Source organism: Kryptolebias marmoratus, linkage group LG23 (assembly GCF_001649575.2).
Source record: "Kryptolebias marmoratus isolate JLee-2015 linkage group LG23, ASM164957v2, whole genome shotgun sequence".
Lineage (NCBI taxonomy): Eukaryota > Metazoa > Chordata > Actinopteri > Cyprinodontiformes > Rivulidae > Kryptolebias > Kryptolebias marmoratus.
Window position 1 is genome coordinate 15045404 of NC_051452.1, and position 25130 is coordinate 15070533.

At 37.2% G+C, this 25130-nt stretch overlaps 1 protein-coding gene across 2 annotated transcripts; it reads left to right on the top strand.

The window, feature by feature from the left end:
* The first annotated feature begins 879 nt into the window (after nt 1-879).
* LOC108242140 (dipeptidyl peptidase 4) lies at nt 880-23363 on the top strand. Of its 2 annotated transcripts, none has more exons than XM_017426789.3 (26): nt 880-1033; nt 7765-7852; nt 8992-9084; nt 11123-11214; nt 11318-11392; nt 11478-11530; nt 11637-11706; nt 11833-11953; nt 14045-14199; nt 14277-14374; nt 14464-14593; nt 15466-15501; nt 15768-15866; nt 16305-16375; nt 16820-16873; nt 16974-17083; nt 17183-17230; nt 18567-18665; nt 20792-20861; nt 20941-21135; nt 21330-21384; nt 21587-21686; nt 22379-22437; nt 22521-22593; nt 22731-22804; nt 23029-23363. In XM_017426789.3, the coding sequence occupies exons 1-26, from the start codon at nt 1019-1021 to the stop codon at nt 23119-23121; spliced, it is 2226 nt and encodes a 741-aa protein (XP_017282278.1). In that variant the 5' UTR covers nt 880-1018; the 3' UTR covers nt 23122-23363. The 2 variants fall into 2 exon arrangements, with proteins under 2 accessions (XP_017282278.1, XP_017282279.1); XM_017426790.3 differs by lacking the exon at nt 880-1033 and adding an exon at nt 7343-7679 and having other exon boundaries at nt 23029-23121.
* Nucleotides 23364-25130: the final 1767 nt, after the last annotated feature.

Here is a 25130-nt window from a genome sequence, read left to right on the forward strand (position 1 = left end):
CAAATCTGCTTACCTCAGTCCAAATGGTCCCACAAATGTTGATCTGCTCCTGCAAAAAAACCCCAAAAGAAACTCACTGGACACTTACCTACCTGTCCACTCGCCGCTGCGACAACGGCGCCTTGTGTGTCTCCTCCTTGGACTCACTCCCCCTACACATTCCTGGAAAACAAACAAAAGACAAAGTAAGACTTTTTAATTATATGTAACTCCCTTTGGAAAGATTCAAATTTCCAGATCAAAAACTAACACTTGTCTCCTTTTGGTGACGACACCTCAAGATCCATGCTTCACTCTTTTATGCAGCTTGTACATATTGTAAATAAACTGCTTACATTTTTATTCTTTGTCTTTCCCTATTTCAGCATTTGTGAATCTATTTGCTGCCCTCCATTATGATACTTTATAAGAAACTTCTATTAACTTTTCTGAGGTTTTATCTATAATAGGTTTTCTACTGGACTAGAGAACACGAACAAGCCCTCTTATATGCACCAATGAGCCCTGGTTGTATATTATTATTTCATGAGCTACTTTTGGAAAGTTCTGTCTAGTGTTTTTCACTTCAGCTCTCAGAGATCAGAATGTTATGGCTGAGTGTTGTAAGAATAAATACTACTGCAGATTCCAAAGGAAACTAAGTAAAAAATGACATTTCCAGTTAAAACACCAGCACACATACTTAATGTTTTAATTATGTTTTTTTTATTAGGAAAAGCTGGACATGAATTTTATAGTTATACAGCCACACCAGCAGTATATTTTACCCTTCGTAGACTGATTTTAAATGAGAAGCACCATATTGTTGAGAAATGACTGATCAAGGTTACACTACAGCTTCCTGTGTGTTCAAGATGTAACTTCCTTTTCTGTTGAGCTCTGTTTCCTTGTGGTTCTAACTGAACCCGACACCTGGTCCCATTTTCTCACTACAAGGACAGATTCAGGGTCAGACAAGAAAACTGCAGCATTTAGATCGGATAAGCTACAACGCAGTCTGATTTCAAAAGAACGCACGATGGCAGCTATGAAGGTAAAACCTCTTTTAATGAGATGAAACTACACTTTTCTAAGGTCACATGATAGTAAGTTTAAATGTGCGTTCAGACAAACTGACTTGTCTGAATATAATGCTAAAAATATGTAATGCATATATATCAGAGTTACTTCTATACCTTGAGTGCCATATTGAGCTAGTAGAAGTCTGCCTACATGACGTCAAACATAATTTTTGGTAAACCATGACAACGTAGAAGGGTTGGGTGGCTAAACATGCACACCTCTAAGCAGATGACTGACCCGTTCATTTGACCTGCAACAGGTCAGATGGACGGGTCAGTAAGGCTGCAGTACAGAGAGAGGACAGCAGTAATGGCTGCATCATCTAAACAAACTACAAGTGTCAAGATGTCGTTTTCAAAGATAGAAAGTACATTATGAAATTTGACAATTTCAAAGCAAATAGATTAAAAAGTACTTTTTGTTCAGTTTGACAACAGCTGCTAGTGTAAAATTACGTTATTAAACACATCCATGTGAGTGGTGACAAAGCTGGAGCCGTTCTTGTCAAACCTTTAAAGTAACATTATGCGCAATCTAACGCGATATCGCAGAAAGTCACGTTCACAGCGTGTGTTGTGAACGACACTCAGCGACTAATGCAACAGATTTGCGCTCAATATCTGTACAACTGGCTGAGCTTTAGCTAATATTGGCTCATGTGTATGTGGCAGCAAACTTATATTTGGTTGACTCCTAAAGTTAATCAATCGTAGACGTACATCAAATGATTTTGCCTGAAAGTTTTATTAAAATCTATGCAGTGGTTCATGAAATATTTTGGTAACAAACACAGAGTTCACTCCATATACTTGATGCCAACATTAAAAAAAAAAATCTTGCACGATCTGTTAGTGCTCAGTATATGTGTTGGAGCTCAGTCTCAGCTTCTACCACACCAACCTTTAGGTCAATATGTGTAAAACTGACAGAGTTATAATCATTTTTTGCATTTTAAAATTAACTGGCTTTGGCTGCCATCTAGAATTATGTTGACTATAAAAGTTAATTAGTCGAATATTTACATCCAAGGATTACTTTCTGAGGTGCATTAAAATGGGTCCAGTGGTTCAAGAGATATTTTGCTAACAAACACATACATACTCACAAGCAGACAAACACACAAAACATAATCGCCCGCTTTTGCATTTTGGCAGCAGGAAATAACTTTAACCTGTGACCCTCAGCCATTAACCTAGCCTGAACAAAGACATTTCTGTTCTTTTCACCACTCTCTGACTGATATCATGGTTGATAAGGTACTAACTATTGATAAGTTTTAGACATAGCATCACTTCAAAGTTGACTGGGCTATCCCTTTAATACTAGCTTCAAAGATTCCTTTTGAACTACAGTGTTTTCTTGCAATTACTTCCAAACACTAAGAAGCATCAAGAGCCAAGAATGCCATTACAGTAGTGACCCTTACACTGCATCTGTTAGAGTCGAAGCCCAGCTTGTGTTTATCCCTGAGAATAAACACCACAAAGTCAACTACAGGAGCTGGTATAAGCCGAAGGTTTTCTCACATAATTGCCCAGCATTTTTTGCAGAATGTAAACCGTGACATGCAGCGCAGCTCTGACACATTCCTGCACCTTAGCTCCACTAATGTCTGCAATTTAGTTTGTGTTTTTGTTCGGTAAATACTATAATGGCTTCCTGTTTTTATTCAACAATAAAAACATGATCTAAACTGTGCTCACATAAAATATCTGCAACTACACATCGAGAACATCAATACTAAAGAAAAAGGAAAACAAAAAAATCCATTTTCCATTCTCACTGAATCCTGTTCAGGGTCATGGTGAGAGGAGTGGACTAGACCCTGGACAGGTCCATCACAAAAACACACAGAGACACACAACATGACAATCCATGTTTTGCATATATTTATCACCAGCTTCTGAAAGGCGGGCAATAATGTATTTGCCAGAGTCTGTATGTGTGTGATTGAATGTCTGCCTTTTAGCTGAAAATGTCATAAACACTGGACATATTTTAATGAAACCATCAGAAAATAGTCATTGGATGGACATCTACAACTGATTATCTTTTAGAGTAAACCTAATTCAAGACGGCCGCCACAGCTAATCCACTTTAGCAAACACATAAATGGTTATAAGTCAGTCAATTTCAGAGACATTCAGCTTAAATTTGGTGTGGTTTTAGGCGAGAGTCATTCCCAACATATACTTCAAGCATTAACAAATCACAGAAAATATTTGTTTAAACTTTGCCAAATATCTACTTAAGTCATCTGTGTCTGGACTGGATGGATTTCAAACAAAAAACAAAAGTTCTGTTGGTTTTAAAGATATTAGGCTAAAATCTGGTGAGGTTATAGCCAAGAGTCATCCCCAACACATACCCTGAGCACAACGTTGTGTGAAATGTTTGCTAAAAATTTTGGCAAAAACTTTTACAGTCAGCCTTATTGTTTATTAGCATATGTTACCTAATGTCACCAAATAAAACCCAATGATGTTGCAGCAAGAACGTTATTTGTTTCCAGCTGATGCTAAAAAGAAAACTGAGCTGGAAGGTGAAGCTTTTGGTTTCCCGGCCTATCTGTGTTCCAACCCTCACCTGTGTTCAGGAGATAGGGATCATGACCGAAAGAAGAAAATCCTGGATAAGAGCAACTGAAATGTGTTCCTTCTGTGGGGTGGCAACAAGCAAAGCCTAAAGAAAAATATCTGGTGCAACAACAAAAGTAGATTACCAGAGTTGTGAGGCTTAAAGTATTATGTGAGCTAAAACCAAGAAATCCTCTTGAAAGGTCTAGTCTAACGTCCCTTTGCTGCGGCCACCATTTTGAATGGAGTTGAAAGAAAAATGATTAATGAGAACATACCCTTATTATTGAGGTATTATATGAATTTCTGTTCCCTTCATCTGAGATCCTCCTCTTGTTTTTGCTTCATCTCTGACATCAGCGCTTTAATTGACCAATAAGACCAAATCCATTGAAAGTGACAACTATAAACGATCCCCGTCGGGCTAAGTGTCTCGCAAATGGAGGCATCTGTAAAGCAGCGCTCCTCAAACAAGCCGCGCCTCATTAGAGGAGACATCCACTGCGTGTTTGTTTGCTGAGGATGTCCGGAGTGAGGGGAACAAGAGCAGAATATGATGTCGACTCCTCATAAAGGCACAGCTTTGTGTTTGTTAAGCTTTTAACACGCTCTTAGCATTTACTGTGAACAGGCAGCTCTTACCCCACGTCCAAAAGGGTAACTTCCACAGTCTGTGGAAACAAGGACCTAAATGCACTTGCTTTTAAGTAACGTTGTCATAAATATTTTGTAGAAAATATATTGCTTTCACTAAATTAGAGTAATATTTTTTGAAGCGTCAATGCTGACTCGTCATTCACACTGTTGTTTTTCTGTTTATTAATTGTTCTGTAGAAACTACTTCAACGTACTTTCAGCCGTTTCAGCCATTCGGGTATCAGAACATTCAGGTCATTCAGGATGTTTCAGCTTTGACCTTTGATTTTTGTGTCTTTTATACATTTTGAAATATTAAACTTAATTTACAGGTAATTCCACTGTGATCTCTTTAAATCCTTCAAAAACTTTGTTCTATTTGAAATCTGCTTCACCAAACTTGTTTTGTTTGAGTCTTCTTGTGCTTCCTTTCGTCTCCTTATGTGTCCTTTTTGCCTTTTTATGTTTTTCTTGTCTTTTTGATGTCTCCTTAGGTATCGTTTTGTCCCCCTATGCATGTTTTTTGTATTAATGTTTTGTTTTTGTGTTTTTATGTGTCCTTTTTGTCTTTTGTATGTCTCCTTATGCACCCTGTTTTGTCCTTTCTGGCCTTCTTTTGTGCTGTTCTTGTCTTTTTATGTGTCTTATTTGTCTTTTTATGTCTCCTTAAGCTTCCTTTGTCTTTTTATTTGTCCTTATGTATCCCTATTGCCCTTTTAGGCATCCTTTTTGTCTTTTTTTGTATCTTTATATGTCTCCTTATCCATCTTTTTTGTTGTTTTGTTTCCTGTTGCATATTTAGTCTTCTTTTGCATCTTTTTTGTCCATTCAGTCTTCTTATTCTTGTCTTTTTATGTGCTCTTTTTGTCTTTCTAGCTCTTTGTCTTTGTTCTTTTTCATGTTACCTTATGCTATCTTCGTCTTTTCATGTCTCCTTATGCTTTTTACGTTTTTGATTTTTCTGTTCATCTTTATGTATTTTCTTCTTCCTTTTGAATATTTCAACTAACATTCAAAGTTCAACTATTGTTAAACTCACCTTCACCTTTTTCAGCACATTTCAGCCAAGTCGTTCAGCACTCAGCAGTAACACTGTATTTTTTACAAAGAAAAAGCTCATTTATCTAGTTGGCTCCCGCTTTTGCTGTTGTTGCCAGCTCTACATCCTGTAGGTTATGTAAAGTCATCTGTAACGATAAAGGAGGATATCTGGTAACAAAGATTCTCGATTCTCCTTACCTTATTGACAAGACCCTGAATGCCTGCATTTATTAAAGTGCTAACAAGGCATTTTACTTAATCAGTCATGTAGTGACTTATTACCTACTGTCTAAATAATGCACACTGAATCAGTTTAATCAGTCACTTTCTTGTTGTGCAGCAAACAGATAAATAGACAGAGGCAAGGTAAACACCTAAGACTCATTTTTGAGCCTTTCCTGATTCTTGTGGGGCCAAATGATGTATTGAGTTCTGTTTCAGGGGTTCATTACTGCCCTATAAAAAAGTTTAACATTATTTTTGCGATTTTTAGCATTTGGCTAGCCTTTTGCTACTTTAGCTTTAAGCTAGTCTTTTATTACTTATAGCTAACTCTTTGATACATTTAGCTTTTAGCTAGCCTTTTAATACTTTTAGCTACCATTCTGCTACTTTTAGCATTAAGCAAGCTTTTTAATACTTTCGGCTTGGAGCTAGAATGCTTTTAGCTTTATTAACCCAGTTTTAGGTTCTTCATTTAGCACTCTGCATTCACAGTGCATTCTTACAAAAAAATGCAAATTCTCCAGTTTTCAGATTGTAGCTGAGACTGAACCCCAGCACGAACTATGAGCACTACCCATCTTGTGAGCTATTAGCCTAAAACTTTAGCATTATCTTATAGACTCGACCCTGTTTGACTATTGGCAAAATATTTTATGAACTACTGGACAGATTTGATTGAAACTCCCAGTAAGTAAGCACTGGATGTACATCTACGACTGAATAACTTTTGGAGTCAATCCATTTCAATATGGCTGTCACAGCTGATCGACTTTGTCAAACACAAAAATGACTATAATTCAGTCAATCTTACACATACTGAGCTAACATTTGATGTCATGAAGAGTCACTCATGACACATACTCTGAGCATGACAAGATTGCAAGTGAGTCTTTTTGAAAGTTTGACAAAATCAGCTATAGGTCTGTCATTTCCCAACATAAAATGATCTAAGTTTAAAACTAGAAAAACATGAGTTTGTTTACCTCTTTTGTGTTAATTTATTAGTGTTCATCTGAAAGCCACTAACAGACATACCTGTAGTTATTATTTTGATGGGATTTTCTCGGGTTCACAAAATCAAATATTTCATTATCTTGAGATAACAAAGCAGGTTTTAAATTATCTTGAGAAAAAAAATGTTTTTTGTTTTTTTGTTTTGTTTTGTTTTCAAAATAACAAGATATTATCTGAAACTAGAAGCACTTGTTAAGCGCAAACCTCCGTAACGGCTGCAGTGTCATTAAAAAAATAGTCCGATCTGGATCTTGATCCAGATCACTATCAAAATGTAATTGTTTGTTGTGACCACCCCAATGTTTCCTAAAAAAAAATAAAAATAAAAAAATCATCAGAATCTGTTTATTATGTTTTAGGTAATCTTACTCACGGACAGACAAACAAACCAACACTACCAAACACATAACCTTCTTGTCAGAGGTAATGAGGCTAGCCAATAGCCTTGCCTGGATGAAGACTTTTGTCTCTTTCTCCGCACTCCATGCTCTATGACTAATACTTGATAAGGTACTAACTATTGATAACTATTAGAGAGATTATCACTTCAAAAATTAGCAGACTATACTTTTAAGATGAGCTTAAAGCAACCTTTTTTCTCAAAATAAATGAATAATCTCAAAGTAACGTCATTAAAAATGGAATTCTACTCATGTCCTTTCTTGGCTTCCGTAGAGTAAATTGTGCCTTTTGGGGCACAACACCTGTTGGCACAACATGACGGCACATATCTGGGAGTTAATCCTTCAAAAATTGCAGCTCTCCGTCCGACATGATTGGGAATGCTTTAAATTTTGTGTTGCTGAAAAACTGCAGCTTTTCACAACGGGGGAACTGAGTGTTTATGGCGCAAATGACAGCTATGGTCAAATGTTATTTTTCCCTAAGAGAGACTGATTGGTCGACTGTGTTTTGAAGGCTGAACAGTGGACAGTTTGGGGGGAAGACACTTCCCCTGAAGAACTTTACTCCGCAGCTCATTTACTGTCCCACCTTTGAAACTTCGTCCGGGATAATATTTAACTGCTCAACATGTGTTTGGCATATCTGTGATGTTCTCCGCGCGCGCAGATCGATGAAGCGGTGATTAGGACGGGTATTGATCACCTTTCCTCCCAAACAATGGTCGGTGGTGGGTTCTAATACTCACATTTCGGTGTTCTGCAGGGATTTCCTCCTTTCTAACGTTCCCCCGTTCGCTCCCGGACAGGTTTCCATCGCCAAGATCCTCCTGGGGGTCTTCAGCCTGGCAGTGGTCGTCGTTCTGATCGTGGTGCCCTCGGTTGTGCTCCTGAAGGGTGAGTCTTTCTGCTGTCAAACATCTGCGGTGCCACGCGCGCCGGGGACGGAAACGTCATGACGCAGGATCTGTTCAATTGCACCACTTCAAAAGAATAACGCGAAAGGCGGGTGACCGTGTTTCTGCCTGTCTCACGCGTGCGTGTGTTCGTTTGTCGGCCTGTTAGCAAAATATCTCATGGTGTTAGTAGCTGAGAGTCATCCCCAACACATATTCCAAGAGCTACATTGCACAACATCGTTGCTTAAAACGTTGGCATTAACTGTTGGAGTCAACCCTGTTTATCTGTTAGCTAAATATCTCATGAACCACTTGGTGAATTTTAATGAAACTCTGAATTTAATGACCGGGTGTACATCTACAACTGATAAACTTTTTGAGTGTACTTGATTGAAGATGGCTGCCACAGCTAATCAATCTTATCAAAACAAAAATGGTTATGACTGAGTCAGTTTTGTAGATAGTGAGCAAAAATTTGGTGTGGTAGTAGCTGAGAGTCATCTCTAACATACACCAAGAGCTACTCATTGGACTCAGCCCTGTTTGTCTGTTAGCAACATATCTCATGAATCACTGGATGGATTTTAAGGAAACTCACTAAAGGTTATGGCTAGATGTACATCTTCAACTGATTAACTTTTGGAGTCAACCGAAATAAGTATGGCCGTGACAGCCTACTGACTTTATCAAACACAAAAATTGTTAAAACTCAGTCAGTCATAAAAATATTAAGTTAAAATCTGACTTGGTAGTAGCTGAGAGTCATCCCAAACACATGCTCTGAGCGCTAGTAGATCGCACAATATTGTAGAAGATCATGCATAATATTTTTTCAAGATTTGACCAACTTAATTTTTCAACAAAAGATGATCTTAGTTTAAAAATCTGCATTCCTTCAAGGAATGCTAGACTTTTAATTTATGTGAGGCATGATTAGGTCACAAGATGAGCGATGTCTCTTTCAACATACACTCATAAAATATGTTCACTGATAGGACAGTTTCCATCATTACACACCCATGTAATTTCCTTTCCTACAGTTAAAGCCTTTGTGGTACTAATTCTGTTTACGATGATGGTTTTTATTGTGTATGATACTGTATCATACTGTGACCCACGGTTAAATCTGTGTTTCAGAGAAGAAGGAGACCAGCAGGAGAACTTTCACCCTGGAGGATGTCTTCAACAGCTCTCTGAAACCAAAGTCCCACAGCATAAGATGGATTTCAGGTGGGAAACATTCCAATTAAAAATGGGGATGTGGAACATGATTGCACTGATAACAGCCCAAGTGTGTAAATCTGTCAGTGTGGCTCTGGAAAACTTTATTACCATGTTCTACTTCTCCTTGTTACTCATTCACCAGACCAACTCCCTCACTGAAGTTTCCATACAGTTACTGTCCAATATTTACTGTACTGTATGCCATGATTGTGTTATAGTAGATATTACTAATGTATTATCACAGTCAAAGAGTTGACTGTCAGTGGGGGCCATCTTTTCTATCAGCACTTTGTACACTTTTTTATTATTTGCTTGAAGAAACATACAATTTACATTTGAGACATTCTGATCTAGTAAATTTATATTCAAAATTACCAAAATTAACAATTAACAGCCAAACTATAATCAAAAATACTTATTTTATCAATGGAACAGTACTCTTAATGAGCTGTTTACACAGGAATACACAAAAGTTTATTTTTTTCTATTATTTCAGCTTTGTGTTCAAATAGCTATTTTCCAGTTTTTTTTTCCACATTGTTAAAAAAACACCTTGAAATGCTACCTTTATGTCTTGTTGTGAAACTTTATGCACATGTTCCACACCTTGTTTCCTGTTTTTGGATGTTTTTTTGTTTTTTGTTTGCAGCGTTACAGCACCACATACAGGCGGGGCGTAGCTAGCACAGAGTTTTTATTTTCGGTGTTTCCACATAGAAGAAAAACTGTTGTTGTGTTTATGAAGATATCTAAAAAAGCAACAAGTAAAAAGATTATTTTGGAAACACTGGGTTTTTGTGTGAACAAGGCCTAAGTCATGGTTCAGTTCGTTCCTTGGTTTTAGGTTTCACAGTACGGTACAGAGTTGGTACAACAGTAAAAGATAACAAATGTCAAACGCTAGTTTCTTTTAAAATGATTTATTATTATTTTAAGTTAAAAATAACCTTTCAAAAAGCTGAAACAAAAAACCAAACTACCCTTGCTAGTGGGAAGGCTTTAAGTTAGCAGGTTATGTAAAGTAGGATTTGTCAACTGTTAACTTTGCTATGAAATTTAAAAATAAAAACAATATAATGTGCTGTCTTTTTCATCCAACTAGAACTATAGGGCATGTGTCAAACAAAAAAGTTGGTAAAAAATTTACTCCTTGCCTCTCATCTATGTGAGTGCCAGTGTTGAAAAATTACCTTTGATTATAGTGATATTAAATAAATACACAAATGGCTTGCCATAGACGTTTCAAAGCCCACAATTTATGACCTGCTAGACTTGCCATACACAAACTTCTCTGATTTGAAACAAGCGGGCAGGTTATGGAGCGCCTGGGTGCCATTCTTGCTTTGCTTTGATGTGGAGTGCTTCAGATAGTATCTCCTGCCACTCCTTTTCTCCCTTGGCAGGTAGAAAAATGCAGTGAAATAAAATGTGTGCCCGTCTCTAGATGGAAGTGGTGGTTGCTTGTGACCAGCGTCTTCTTCGTCTGGTTCCCTGTACTCTTCCCAGACGTCTACACCGTGACTGTTCATTACAAATACATTAACCATTTCACCATCACACCTTAATGAGTTATAAAATCAGCTATGATGTGGACTTCTCAGATCTTGATCTGTCTACTAACCACCATCCTTCATTACTGCAAAATAGACCCCCCACCCCCACGCGCACACACACATACACCCCACCCCTGTTGTTATCCTGTTACCAGCATATTCCTTTAGTAATTACATAGAGGAAGTCCCAGTGCTTGACCCAAGAGTGCTTTATCACATAATCAGGGTTTGTTTTTTGTTTTTTTCAAAGTACAGAAAGGTTGTTCAGAAAGCTGTGGTCTCTTGGTAAAATAATCATTTATTACTGGCAAATACCAGGGAAATAATGATGTATTCAACATTAAATCATCATGAGTCATGCATTGCTTATTCTCTAACACAGTTTTCCTTGTTGTGAAACCTTATCAAGCAGTTTTTACTTGCAACGCCTGCGTTCCAAACTAAATGTTCTGTTCTTCAGCACATGGATTTCTTTCGCCCTTCTCCCACAGATTATGAGTATCTGCGCAGTTCAGGGGGTGCCGTCTTCCTCCACGACGTGGCCAAAAATGAGGTCTCCGAATTCCTGAGACACGATGAGTTTGTAAGCCACCTTTTAGCAATATCAGCATAAATTCTGCAAATCTGTCCAAACAAATGCAGTGCAAAACACACTCTCTCTCTCTCTTGTTCTGTTTACAACACAGCTGGAAAAAAATGCTTATGATTACCAGCTGTCTGCTGACCACAAGTACGCTGCATTCATGAGCAACTACACTAAGGTACATGGGTTTTCTCACACATTTTGTGGCCAATCTGGTACAAATTTACAATCTCCTGACCTGCTTTTGTTTTTGTCCTATTAAGCTGTGGAGACATTCATTTGTAGCTTCATACTCACTGTATAACTTGTCTTCAAAGTAAGCAGACCTTTTTCAAAGATTTTCAAACATACTGCAGTTGTAGTGGACTTTTTATTTTGAACCTCAAAGGAGGATTCACTCCAGATGCACAAATATCTTTCAGCAAATTTGTCCCTGCTGGCATTCCTGATGAAGTCCAGTACTTTGCCTGGGCCCCTGAAGGGAATAAAATGGTAAGCCTGCAGCAGATAAATTAGTGTCTTTAGGTAGATTACCAAACCCTACTTACTTTGTAGGATCTGAGCAAAGCTGCATGTTCTTTTAATATTTTTATGCTTTTTGTTATTTTGTAAATCCAGGCCTATGTTTGGAAGAATAATGTGTATATAAAAACAAGTCCAGAGTCGCCCCCGCAGCAAGTTACGTCCAATGGAGAGACAAATAAAATTCTAAATGGGATCCCAGATTGGGTCTACGAGGGTAAGTAGATCATGCTATGCAGCATTTGCCCATAAACCAAAATTTAGATTATGATTATAAAATTTAGTTATGACTGCAGATTTTCCAGGCTTGCTTTCAAAGGGAGACTGCTTTGGGATCTTGAGCTGATTTTTCTTTTTGTTGTTGTTCCTTACGAATGTTGTCAAGCATTTTTTCTTGGCGTTAAGGTGTGATCACTTCCAGATGTTCCAGATGTGGATTGGATGATACAATCCTGTACAGAATGCATTCAAATTTCAACCAACAGATAGAAAAGAAAAGTGTTATACCCAACTGAAAAGCGGAATAGTGTAATAATTACCCACATTGTTGTTATTATCTAAAATTATCTTTGATAACATGCGTACCTGATTAAACATTTTTTGTTTTCATAAAAATATGCTGCAGCAAATATTTCACTCTTACGGTATACTGAAAGTTTAATTTAAAGAATTAGTAGTTTAACAGCATAGGTATTTAGTTTTCAGTGTTGTCCAAACTGTAGGGTGTACCTCTACAACTGTTTAACTTTGGAGTCAGCCTTATTGAAGATGACCACCACCACCACCACCAACCAGCCTTTGGAAACATAAAAATGGCTATAACTCAGCCAATTTTACAGAAATGTGGAATTTGGTGAGCAAAAACAAGACAGTTATACTATTCCGATGTAGAATATACCATGCTTATATCACATGTCACTATAATTTCCTCACACTTGCACCCAATGCAAACACAAATAGTATGGGAACGCATCATAAATGTTACGTTATGTTACGTTACGTTACGTTATGTACAAATCCAATTCTCAAAAAAATTGGTACATAAGGTAAAATGTAAAAAAATAAAATATAAACAGAATGCAATGGGTTTTAAATCTCATAAACCTGTATTTATTCACAATGGAACACAGTAAACATATCAAATGTTTAAACTAGAATTTTGTATAATTTTTACAAAAAATAAAAATTTAAAACAAAAATCAAAAAAGTTGGGACAGGGTTAACAAAAAACTATAAAAGTAAGAGATATGAATCAAAAATAGCTGCAGGAGCAACTAATTAGAATAACTGTCAACAGGTCAGTAAGAGGACTGAGTATAAAAAGAGCATTTTAGATGCTGAAACTCTCAGAAGTAAAAATGGGCAGACGTTCACCAGTCTGAGAAAAACTGTGTCTAAAAATAGTGGAACAATTTCAGAATAATGTTCCTCAATGAAAAATTAGGAAACTAAATATCCCGCCATCTACAGTTCATAACATCATCAAAAGATTTCAAGAATCTGGAGAAATCTCTGAGCTCAAAGGACAAGACTGAAAGTTAATATTGGATGTCTGTGATCTTCGGGCCCTCAGGGGCCACTGCATTAAAAACAGGTCTGATTCTGTTCTGGACATCACTGCATGGACTCAGGAACACTTCCACACATCACTGTCTGTAAACAGTTTGCAGCACCATAAGTCAGATGTGAACACCATCCAGAGACTGGTGTCTTCTCTGGAGCAAAGTCTCATTTAAAATGGACTGAGACAAAGAGGAGAACTGGCCTTGCATATTTCAGCGACAATGTTATACCACAGGCTGCATCCATTACAGCAGCTGGGCTTCATAGTAGAAAAGTCAAGGTGCTGAAATGGTCTATAGTCCAGACCTCTCACAAATTGAAAACATTCGGCGCATCATGAAACAAACAAACAAAACAAATCCAGCAAAGATCCAGGACTACACTTAGAATCCTCCATCAGAGAAGAATGGGACAACATTCCCCTCCAGAAACTCCAGCAGCTGCTCTCAGCTCCTAGACTTTTACACACTGTTGTTAACAGAAAAAGTTCAGTGGTAAACATGGCCCTTGCCAAACCTTTTTTAGATGTGCTGCTGCCATTAAATTTAAAATGACCTTTTTTTAAAAAAAAAAAAAAGTCTTAGTATAAACATTTGTATACTATGCTCCAATGTGAATAAAATATGGGTTTATAAGATTTGCATTTATAAGAAAAGCATTCTGTTTTTTATTCACATTTTACAAAACGTCCCAACTTTTTCAGAATTGGGGCTGTATGTCACAAAACTATTTTTAATCTTTCCAGAGGAGATGTTTTCATCCAATCAAGGTTTGTGGTGGTCACCTGGGGGGAAGTATGTGGCCTACGCCGAGTTCAACGACACCGAGGTGCACACCATAGAGTACACCTGGTACGGCGAGGACCAGTACCCCATGACTGTTTCCATTCCATACCCTAAGGTGGGACATTGGACCTCTGCTTTTACACGTAGTTGAAATTCTCTTGGTTTATATTCTATGCTTTTGTCTTGTTACAGGCAGGAACTCCCAACCCAGTTGTGAAACTCTTTGTCGTGGACACAGATAACACCACAAAAATCACTGAGGCTGTTGTTCCGGACCCATTTAGATCATTGTAATGCAACAGCTTCTATTGTGTCATTCCCCTAAAAAATATCTGAGACAAACAAGTATTTATTGACTGTTTTTTTTTTTTACCCTCAGTGACCACTACTTGGCCTCTGTGACTTGGGTGACTGATGACCGTTTGGCTGTTCAGTGGCTAAACAGAACACAGAAAAACCTTATCCTTCAGATTTACAACTTTAGTGGATCTAGTTGGGATCCTGTTGAGGTAAATGATAATATATGCTCATATCTATGCTGCTTTAAAATGACTGTACAACATTATAGATTACATATAAAAATAAAAGAATCTGGATCATTTTTAGGTACACCAGCCTTCTCAACAGCAGCATATGCCTGGACTTATTTTAGCACCTGTTAATTTGACATTAAACAAGAGGTAGGCTCTGGGTATCCACAAGTCTCATGTTCAAGCATACAGGTGTAATTTTGTTAAAAGAGAAGTCAAAGGGACTTTTGAAGTGGGGACACTCTTTTTTTCTTGCTGCCACAGCCCTGGCTCAAAGCTGCGGCCTCAGGATTATTGACCGACGAGCTACCGCAGTCCCCTACTTACACAAAAAAAGGGTTTTGATGGTGCATCAAGTACACTGTAGTCAAAGAATAATCTTTCTTTTAAGCAATTTATAGTTACTGGGAAAGACAAACCTGTTTTCTCCATTACCGGGGGTGTTACATGTACCCTCGTCCCCACCTCTGATTAATTCTTCTTCCAGCTGTGGATGTACTTTTAAATACATTCTGTGAGAAGCTCTTATCAAGATGACCAGTACATACTGAAAGGAACAGATGTCCGGCCAACTCCCAAGAACTGCACGTTCACGTCATATCTTAAACACTGATCTTGTCGGCCCCCGCTGTCCTCGTGCAGAGTATACACGCAGAAAGCCCAACCATGGGCTCCGTTCAACATGTGGTGGCTTCTAGGGACGAGAAACTACAGGCTTGTCATTTAGAAACTGCGCCCGTTTGTCTGCTAACATAAACGTCAGTTTGTGTTGCAACGTGTCTTTGTGCGTTCTGTGTTCTTATCAGACTTGACGAAATGCAGCTATAAACCCATGTTTTATCTCTTGACAGGATCTGGAGGTGAATAGTACTGGCTGGATTGGACGGGTATGTTCAGTACACCCATAAATATTCTCATGAAAAACCTAGAACCTAGTAATGATTGTATGGTGCAGTAATACTAGTGATTTAAAGCCTGTTGAATTAATTTCTTTTATTATTTCCACCTATTATTTATTCTATTTGTCCAGAAGTTAAGATTTCCATTATTATCAGAAAATACTCTGGCTTGTATATTGTGTAATCATTTTGATTTACCTTTTTTTTTAAGTTATACAAATTTGAAGGCTAAAACCCATAGAGCTCTTTTGTAGTTTTCTCCACCAGAACCAGTTTTTGCTGCTGACAAGAGAAGCTACTACCTGATCATGAGCAACACCGCCATGTACAAGCACATCTTTCACGTGGTTCAGGTGAGAAGAAGAATTATTCCCTGCTGGGCGATCATGTAATTGACGGTGTGCGTTTATTTGTCTGTCTGTTAGCAAAATCTCTCATGAGCCCCTGGACAGGTTTCAATGAAACTCTCAGAAATTAATCATGGGACATAGATCTTCAACTGATTAACTTTTCAAGTCTAGCTGATTCAAGATGGCCACCACAGCTAATAAACCTTAGCAAACACAGAAATGGCTGTAACCTTGTCAGTTTTACAGGTATCAAGCTAAAATTTGGTGAGGTTGTGGTTGAGACTAATTCAAAATACATATTCTGAGGGCTTACTGATACAGACATATCTAACCCAAAAGACAAATCACTTATTTTGAGTCTTGCACAATGTCCTTTGTGAATATGTTCACGGGTCATATTACTTTACCACTCACACATTTTTTGCCGGTTTCTTCATACAGGGAGTATCTATACCCATTACCACTGGAGAATGGGAAGTCATTGACATCCTGAAAGTCACTTCAGATAGTGTGTAAGTTTTATGTATGTTGAACCCGACACTGCAGTATGTGTTGTATATGTTCACAGTCAACATATTCAGTTTGTGAATTACTGTACCTACACCATGTCTCCTTTCTTGTCTTCAAAACTGTCAAAATACAAAGTATTTCCTTAAAAAGTTCTTGTTCCTTGTTTACTTAGATTTTTTTAAAACTAGGCTGTGTGCAGTACTTTTGAGTGGTCAGTATCTTACCTACATAGACAATGGTCATTGCAATTTCACTTTGGAAAATTAAGTAGGAACCAACAGCTACTCTAAATAGGTTTATAGAAAAATACATTTCTGTCATTTAACTGTGTTAAAAACCCCATTGCACATACATTGAAATGAACACAATAATGTCTTGTGAAATGATTTCCTTCTTTGCTACTCTGAAGTCTTTGTCCTTACTAATGCACATCAATCACTCCTCAGGTATTATTCAAGCAACCAGCATAACAAGAAACCAGGAGGGAGGAACATTTACAAGTAAGGGCCTTTGATTTACTGCTTCATGTGGCACTTCTTTATATAAAAAATTGAATCTGACTTACAATGTGTGTGTGTGTGTGTGTGTTTTGTGCGTCAGGTGGACCACCCGCGAAACCAGGTGTCTTACTTGCGCTTTTCATTCAGACTGTGAATATAACTCCGCTTACTTCAGCCACAATGCCTCCTACTACCGGCTGACCTGCAGTGGTTAGTTAAACCTTTTCTAACTTTCCCTAAAATATTGTTGTCTCTTTCTGCACTAGTTATACATTGTATAAATAATACCACAGCACTTTTTGCCTTAAGGTCCTGACATTCCCAAGTATTTTCTAATGGACACTAGGAGCAATACACGTAAGTTACTGTATTTTTATAGGTACTCTTTGCAAAGCATGAAATCAAACATAAAAAAGTGTTATCCTGGGCTACATCAATTGGTGAAAGAGTTCACTCCAGCAGTTTTACATGTATATTGAATTCAATTCTGAAATACAGGTACATACTTAATGTAACCAAAACAATTGGCTGAATCTGCCATAGCACCTGGAGTCACAACGTACATTAAGTTGGCCATAGTGTGTGTAGAAAAACAAATATGGTCAATAAGTTCATCATTTGACCTGTTTTCAGTCACTTTGGCTGTTTCCATTGGTAAACAAACATATGTGGTACACCAGGCCCCCAAAATTCAAGGGGATTACGGTCCTAGAGCACCCATAAATTGTGAAAAAAAATGCAAATTTTGGATGTGGTAGAAAAAAAAAACTTTTTAAACTTTTTTTTTTTTTTAACTGTTTTTTAACCCTAAATATGCTCCCAAACCACTTTAATTTGGTTACAAAAAACCTTCAAAACATAATGTTAAGGTAAACCTGTATACTATACACTACTGTACTGCTTTGTCTCCTGTCGTGCTAGAATGTAAAATATTAATGTCAATCTTATATGTTCTGTAATTCATGTAGTATTTACATAAATAATGTAGCATTTTGCTAACAAATAACAGTAGTAAAGGCAGAGTCACCATACAGACAACTTCTGCTCACTTCACTCCTTTATTTCCCGTTCATAATTTTTTTTTTTTTTTTTATCAACCAATCAGAAGGTGCCTTCCCTCTTTTATACACCAGGCACAACATTTGAGCCATGTGCCAACTTCAAGGTCAACAACAACAAAAGCAGAAAATAAACGTTAAACCAAAACTAAATATACCAGCTGATAAACCCAGCCCATTTGAACACACAGCTAAGAGAGAGCCACACATTTTTATCCCAGTGCTTCCCAGCAGCTTTTGCGGCTCACCCAGCCTCACTGGGAGGTTACAATATTTATGTTACAAAATTATTAAATTGTATTGTTCTGAATAATTTAGCATTAAAATGTTTGAAAAACTTTATGTTGGAAAGAGCCATAAAAAATTGCATCAAGTCTATTGGCAGGGGTTTCCTCAAACAACTGTTAGCTTGGGTCTAAGGAAAAATTTGCAAGCTGTGACTCTCAGAGGTCTACTGTAGTTATTTGGCATCCAGTCAAAAACTTTACTTTTAGATTTTTTTTAAACTAAGGACACATCAAGGTGAGAAAAATGTTTCTAACAAAATATATATTTTTTCGTTTTTGAGTACCTTTAAATTATACGGCAATAATATCAAAAAGGAAAAAATAATTTTTACATATTTACATTTACAGAGATCCAATCTTTAGAGGAAAACACAGAATTTAGGGACCAGATATCCCAAATCTCAATGCCTACAATGCGTCGAGGGACCATCAAAATCGACCCATACGGTAAGTTAGTAAGTTGATATTTAACATTGAATTTTAAGGTAACTTGGAGAGGTTTGTGCCTCATTATTTAATTTATTTTAATTTTTCATAGTAAGTTTTTCTGTCAGGATTTGGGTTTTCTTTGTGTTTTTGTATTCAGTTTATTGCTTTTATTGTCTTCATGTTTCAGTTTGAGTTTATTGTTCATTTTATTCAGTTATCTTTGTTAGTCTGGTCCTTGTTCCATGTGTCTTTGTTTCCTGTCATTATCTACCTTTCCTCAGTCAGTCACTTGTTTTCCTGCCGCTCCCATCTCCACTTGCTCCTCGTTATCACTCACCTGTGCCCACTTCACTTAATTACCCTCTGTCTTTAAAACCCGGTCATCTCCTCCACTTACTCACTGGTTCGTTGTTCTTTTCTCACTGATGATTGGTTCTGCTTGTCTTCTGCCCTTGTCCATTCAGTTCTTGGATTTAGTTTGTTTGTATTTAGTTTCCTTACTGCTGCCACGTCAGCATTTTGTTTTTGGTTTTCTTTTATTTTAATGAATTAGTTTATTTTTAAAAGGAGTCTGCGATCTGGGTTCGCCTCCTTTCCCACCAACCATGACATTATCCAAAGTGTTTTATTTGAAAAATATTCAAATAATTGTCCCAAACAGGTCAAAACATCATCAATCCAACATTTTTGAGATCAAGGTTTAAAGAGAAGATGCTGAAAGAAACGAGTTTTATCCCCCAAAGCCCTAAATTTTGTTGTGTGACATTTAAACTTTTGAGAGCTTTTTTTTCTATACTTTAAAAATATTGCTGTACTTGACAATAAAATACCATTAGCTGTGGTTGTCATAATTTCACCTAAAAAACTATGATCACTTATCAGTGGGCTGCAACAGTTGCACACAAACGTGCAGGAGAATATGCAAATTTTCACTTGGAATCATACTGAATGACATATTTGCATGAGCTCCCAGCACAATTTGGGCCAAAATTTGGCAGTAGTTTTCATGCATATTGAGAAACAAATAAATAAAAACACAGCTCTAGTGCTCTAGAATTACTGAAAATAAATTGAAAAGGGATCCAGATGCCCACAATCACTGAAATAGTAATACAATAAAATGACCTTTGGGCAACATTCATGTCCACCATCTTGCTAGGTGCTACATCTATCCCTCTTTTCTGTTTATATGTTGAAGCCACACATCATTAACATCTTGTGTTTTCTGTATATTGTGTCATCAGTCCAAAAATGTAAAGAAATAGCCTTATTTTATTTGCATAAATATAAAACATGCATATTGTGAAAACAAGAGATTAGAGTAGAGATTAGCCTGGTCTAGTGTTATCAGTGGCAAAATACCAGCTCGACACACTACAGTCCCCATACTGTTGACTGTATATTAAGAATTTTTTTTTATGGCCGATGACCGATACTCTTAAACCGAGCATTAAGCAAAAAAAATATAAAGAATTAATCCTCTACAAGCAACTTCATACCAGTTGGTTAGTACTATGAATGGTATTTCTGACTGCATAGATAGGCATGCACACTGGGCATACAAAAACTTAAAATGTCATGTTTTCAATGATTTATGACCTAATGTGGCATAATACTTACCTATGAAAAATAACACCACATTCTTTGAAGCACATGTTCTGATAAATGTAACAAATATTGGTGAAATTGGGCTCCTTGGCTGAGTTTAGGTTTTTTACTCAGAAAATTACAGTCTGCTGCCATACTAGCAGTAACTAAGAACACGATGTGGCACCTGCCAAGATGACGGCACAAATTCTCGCCTCATTAGCATAAGCTGCACTGCAGTTGGCCTTTCCAGTGCTTGCAAAAAAATCTGTTGTGCGAATATTTCAAACAACACGACCAAGGCTCTGTGGCATACTTGAGAAGATTGACTAGCTACACAAACATTTCAAGACGTTTTGGAGACTCCCTCATAAATGCAGTTTTACAATTTGTGACTAACAGTTGCTGCCCAGTAAGACACTAGTTTTAGATTTTATTGTGTCATTTAAACTCATTTAAACAAAATTATAGAATTTACAGTAAAATACCAACATCTGCGGTTGCTTGAAATGTATGTTTATCTTTTTCTTTAATAACTCATGTCTTTCATTTGACAGATCTTTGGTATCAGATGGTTTTACCTCCCGGCTTTGATGAGTCCAAGAAGTACCCTTTACTGATAGACGTGTAAGAATTCCTTTTAAAAATGTGTATATTGAAGAGAAGTACTCATATACTGAGAGTGAATTTGTCACCAAACCTTCAGGTACGCAGGTCCCTGCAGTCAGAAAGTAGACCTCAGATACAGGGTGGGCTGGTCCACCTACCTGGCCAGCACTGAGGGAGTCATCGTTGCAAGCTTTGACGGAAGAGGAAGCTGTTACCAAGGTGACAAGTTAATGCATGAGATCTACCAACGTCTGGGAACCCTCGAGGTGGAAGATCAGATAACAGCAACTAGGTAAGATGAGCAAAGACCGGTTCAGACAAGTCAGTGAATCTCAAACAAACACCCCTGTCATTCAGGAAAGCTTGATAAAAACCTGATTTGAATTGTTTCTCTTGTTAAAATGCTTCAATGTACAGTTGAATATAGTACTGTAACCTTCCCTGATGTATAAGAAAATAATTATTTGTTTTGACCTCATTTTTAAGAAAATTCATCAATATGGGCTTCATTGACAAAAACAGGATTGCTATATGGGGATGGGTAAGTACTCAAGATTTTCGAAGGACAATTATGCTGAGATCATTTACTAAGTGCTTGGTTTGTCTAACATGTTGATGTTAAGTCATAGTTCAAAGGGCAATAAATTACTCTTAAAAGAAGTTAATGTTTCACTCTGATGTCAGTACACCTGTCCTTTAGGGAAGAGATGAGCTGCTGTGATGAATGGTTTTATCTTCCACAGTCCTACGGTGGATATGTTACCTCCATGGTCCTAGGTTCTGGCAGTGGTGTGTTCAAATGTGGAATGGCTGTGGCTCCAGTGTCCAAATGGGAATATTATGGTATTTTCTGTATTTTACGCCTGTATCTCACTGGGTTGTGATTGTTGGTTACTATTTAGAGACACAAAATTCCCCAAAAAACAAAGTTTTACGTGCAGTTACACTGAATTGTAAATTTTGACACATGTGCATAAGCACTTAACTGCAAATAAATTGTGACATTTGCAAAATGTTATTTTTGTCACAATTTAGGCCCACATGGGAATATGCAAAAGGTTTTTGTCATTGCAACCTTGCATCCATATAGAAACTGTGTCCTTGTTTTGGGAAAAACGGCATTTCCACATGGACAAAGCCAGAGTCACAAAGTGTCTTAATTATGTCTGAATTTGATCACAATTGATTCTCTGTTTTAGTGTCAATTTAGTCACAGTTTGGTTTCATAGATTGCCAAACCCTCCTAAAGTTGGCTCACATTTCTCACACCTTCTGCGGCATGGAATCTAAGTTGAGAAGAATTCGAGAATGGTTTCAGACGCTCGCAGCGACTCCAGGACTGTTTTGAGAGTAAATTTGTAATGCATATTTTTTGAACAAGTTTAAAATGATTGCAACTCATGCAAGGAAAGTATGTACCTTCATGAATGTTTTGGACAAACCGTTCCAGTGAGATATAGATATTTCCTGTTATGTCCATGTCTAATCTGCTTTAACAGCTGGACATAATATTTACATTTATCTGTGTATCCCAGATTCTATCTACACAGAGCGCTACATGATGCAGCCATCAGAGAATCCTGAAGCCTATGCTGTAAGCTTTATGTCAATTTAAAATGTTTGGTTTTCAATTTTAGTTCAGTATGTTTTTGCCTAAACACAACTCTGACTGTGCAGAACGCAACAGTAACTGCCAGAGCCAAGAATTTCCATTCAGTAGATTATCTTCTGGTTCATGGAACAGCTGATGGTGAGTTTTGTGATTTATTAACTGTATTTAACCTCAATTCTCTTTTTTGACTCATGTTGCCAACTTTTAGACTGATTTTATTATCAGATCTGTAAAATATACATTTTATGTGTTATTTTGTTTGTTTTATTTTTTAGACAACGTTCATTTCCAGCAGGCTGCAGAGATCTCTGAAGCTTTGGTGCTTGAAAAGGTGGACTTTGAGGCCATGGTGGGTAATCTGAGAAGTCCAAAGTATGATCTAAACAGATACTTGGATTTTCTGACGTGGAATTCTGTTCAACAGACTGAAACCCTGCAGTCTAAAATACCGGGTGTGCTGGACAAAATACTCCTCAGAACCCCACTTCAGAAAATCCAAACTGTCCTTTAAATGAAGGATACTGTCAGAAATTCATGAATACTTTATCATCATAATACTTTTTATTCTTTCAGTGGTACACTGACAAAGATCATGGGCTAGCCGGTGCAGCCAATCAGCACGTCTACACTCACATGTCTCACTTCCTGAAGAGGTGCTTTGCGTAAATTTCATTGCATTATCCAAGATCTTTCTTGTAGTAAAAACTGCACAAAGTTCCCATAGCTCTTTATTGAGGAGCAGGAACCTAATGAGTGAGCCTGTGAAAGTTTGTCTCGTGTACATCCCGCCGTGCAAACTCTACAATATCTGACAATCTGATTTTTTTTTTTTCTTATAATAAATGTTCAGGAATAAGTTATGTATTTCATTCAGCTTGCAAATTTTATATTTAAAGATGTCTTAACTTGACAAACAACTCAAATATGATGATGTTGAATTTTTTTTTTTTTGTTGAAGTCACATAGAAAGTGCTGCCAAAGTAATTTTATACTGTTTCAATAAATTATGTTTACAAATTGTAGTAAATATGTTTGCTTTTAAAAAATTATATATTTGTGGATTACAGTGTCATGTGGTTTATGTTTTCTGTTGTTTTTAGTTTTGTTTCTTGAGTTGATCTGATTTTTAAATTTTTTTTCTGATTCTTTGATGGGATTTATTAAAAAATGTCTTAATTTTCCTTTTGTATGGTGGTCTGTATTTGTGTTTTACTACTTCGTTCTATTAGATATTTTCTGGTTTGCTTCAGTTAGCTTTAATTTCTCCTCTCTTCCACGCACCAGGGCCTAGTTTATTGACCACACCTGGCTTGTGTTTACCTATTACCTCCATTAGTAGATAGTGTTGTAAAGTGTCACTTGTACTTGTTTGGTAATCACATTCTGAAACTTCACCCACGATCATAAAATACACTAACACGTCTGTCTTTTTGTGAGTTCATTCACAAAAATGGCTATAACTCAGTCGATTTTACAGATGTTAGGCTAAATTTTGGTGTGGTAGTAGCAGGAAGTCCTATCCAACACAATATCCAACTGCTACAAATTGTGTTAGATCTTTGCCTCAGACTCTGGCATTACCTGTTGAAGTCAGCCCTGTCTGTTGACCACTAATGGAACTGTCAGAAAGGCATTGGATGTACATTTTCAACTAATAAACTTTTGGAGCCTACATGATTAAAGATGGCTGCCACATCTATACTGTGAAGTTCACCACTCCCTCCTGCAGCAGAACCACAACATGATGCTGCCACCCCTGTACTTCACAGTTGGGATGGTGTTCTCAGGCTAACAAGTTTCCACCTTTTTCCTCCAAATGTAACGATGGTCATTATGTCCAAACAGTTCAGTTTTAGTTTCATCAGACCACAGGACATGTCTCCAAACATGAAGCTCTTTGTCCCTGTGCACATTTACAAACTGTAATTTGTCTTCTTTATGTTGCTTTGGGAGTAATGGCTTCTTCCTCACTGAGTTTCCTTTCAGTCCATGTTGGTTCTGGACTTGTTTCTCTGTGGATAATGACTCTCTGACCAGCTTCAGCAGCATCTTCACAAGGTCTTCAGCTTTAGTTTTGGGGTTGATTCACACATTTCACACCAAAACACATTCATCTCAGGAACACAGAACCGTCTCCTTCCTGAGTGGTATGATGGCAGGACATTCCCATGGTGTTTATACTTGTGTATAAATGTTTAAACAGATGAACCTTCAGACATCTGGAAATTTTACCCAAGGATGAACCAGAGTTGTGGAGGTCGATGATTCTCTTCCTGATATCTTGGCTGATTTATTTTGATTTTTCCCATGAAGTCACACAAAGAAGCAGTGTGTTTGAGGTGGATAGATATATTTTCTGAAACAAAACATTTTCACTGTTGGACACAGCAGGTTTTGCTCCACGCCATTCCTGTATTTGATAAGCTTGTGCCGTTTAGCGTTAGCAATGGACAAATCTACAGATGCTTGTTTTGCCCCAAGTGCTAATAAGTAAAAAACAAAAAAACCCCACTGCAAAACATTTAAATTTCATTTATAATATTCAAAATAGTTGAAAAACAAGAACAAAGCAACATACAGCATTCTAAATGGTTAACATTATTTACTGAAAGAAACTATTTTGGAGCTAAGGATTATTTTGAGGACACCTAATCTGTCTTAAAAACCAATCATGG

What these genes read in the sequence shown, in the direction of transcription:
- LOC108242140 (XM_017426789.3), top strand. An exon ending in CTGTATAACTTGTCTTCAAA is followed by an intron (nt 11,531 to 11,636) that starts GTAAGCAGACCT and finishes AATATCTTTCAG; the next exon opens with CAAATTTGTCCCTGCTGGCA. An exon ending in GTACTGGCTGGATTGGACGG is followed by an intron (nt 15,502 to 15,767) that starts GTATGTTCAGTA and finishes GCTCTTTTGTAG; the next exon opens with TTTTCTCCACCAGAACCAGT.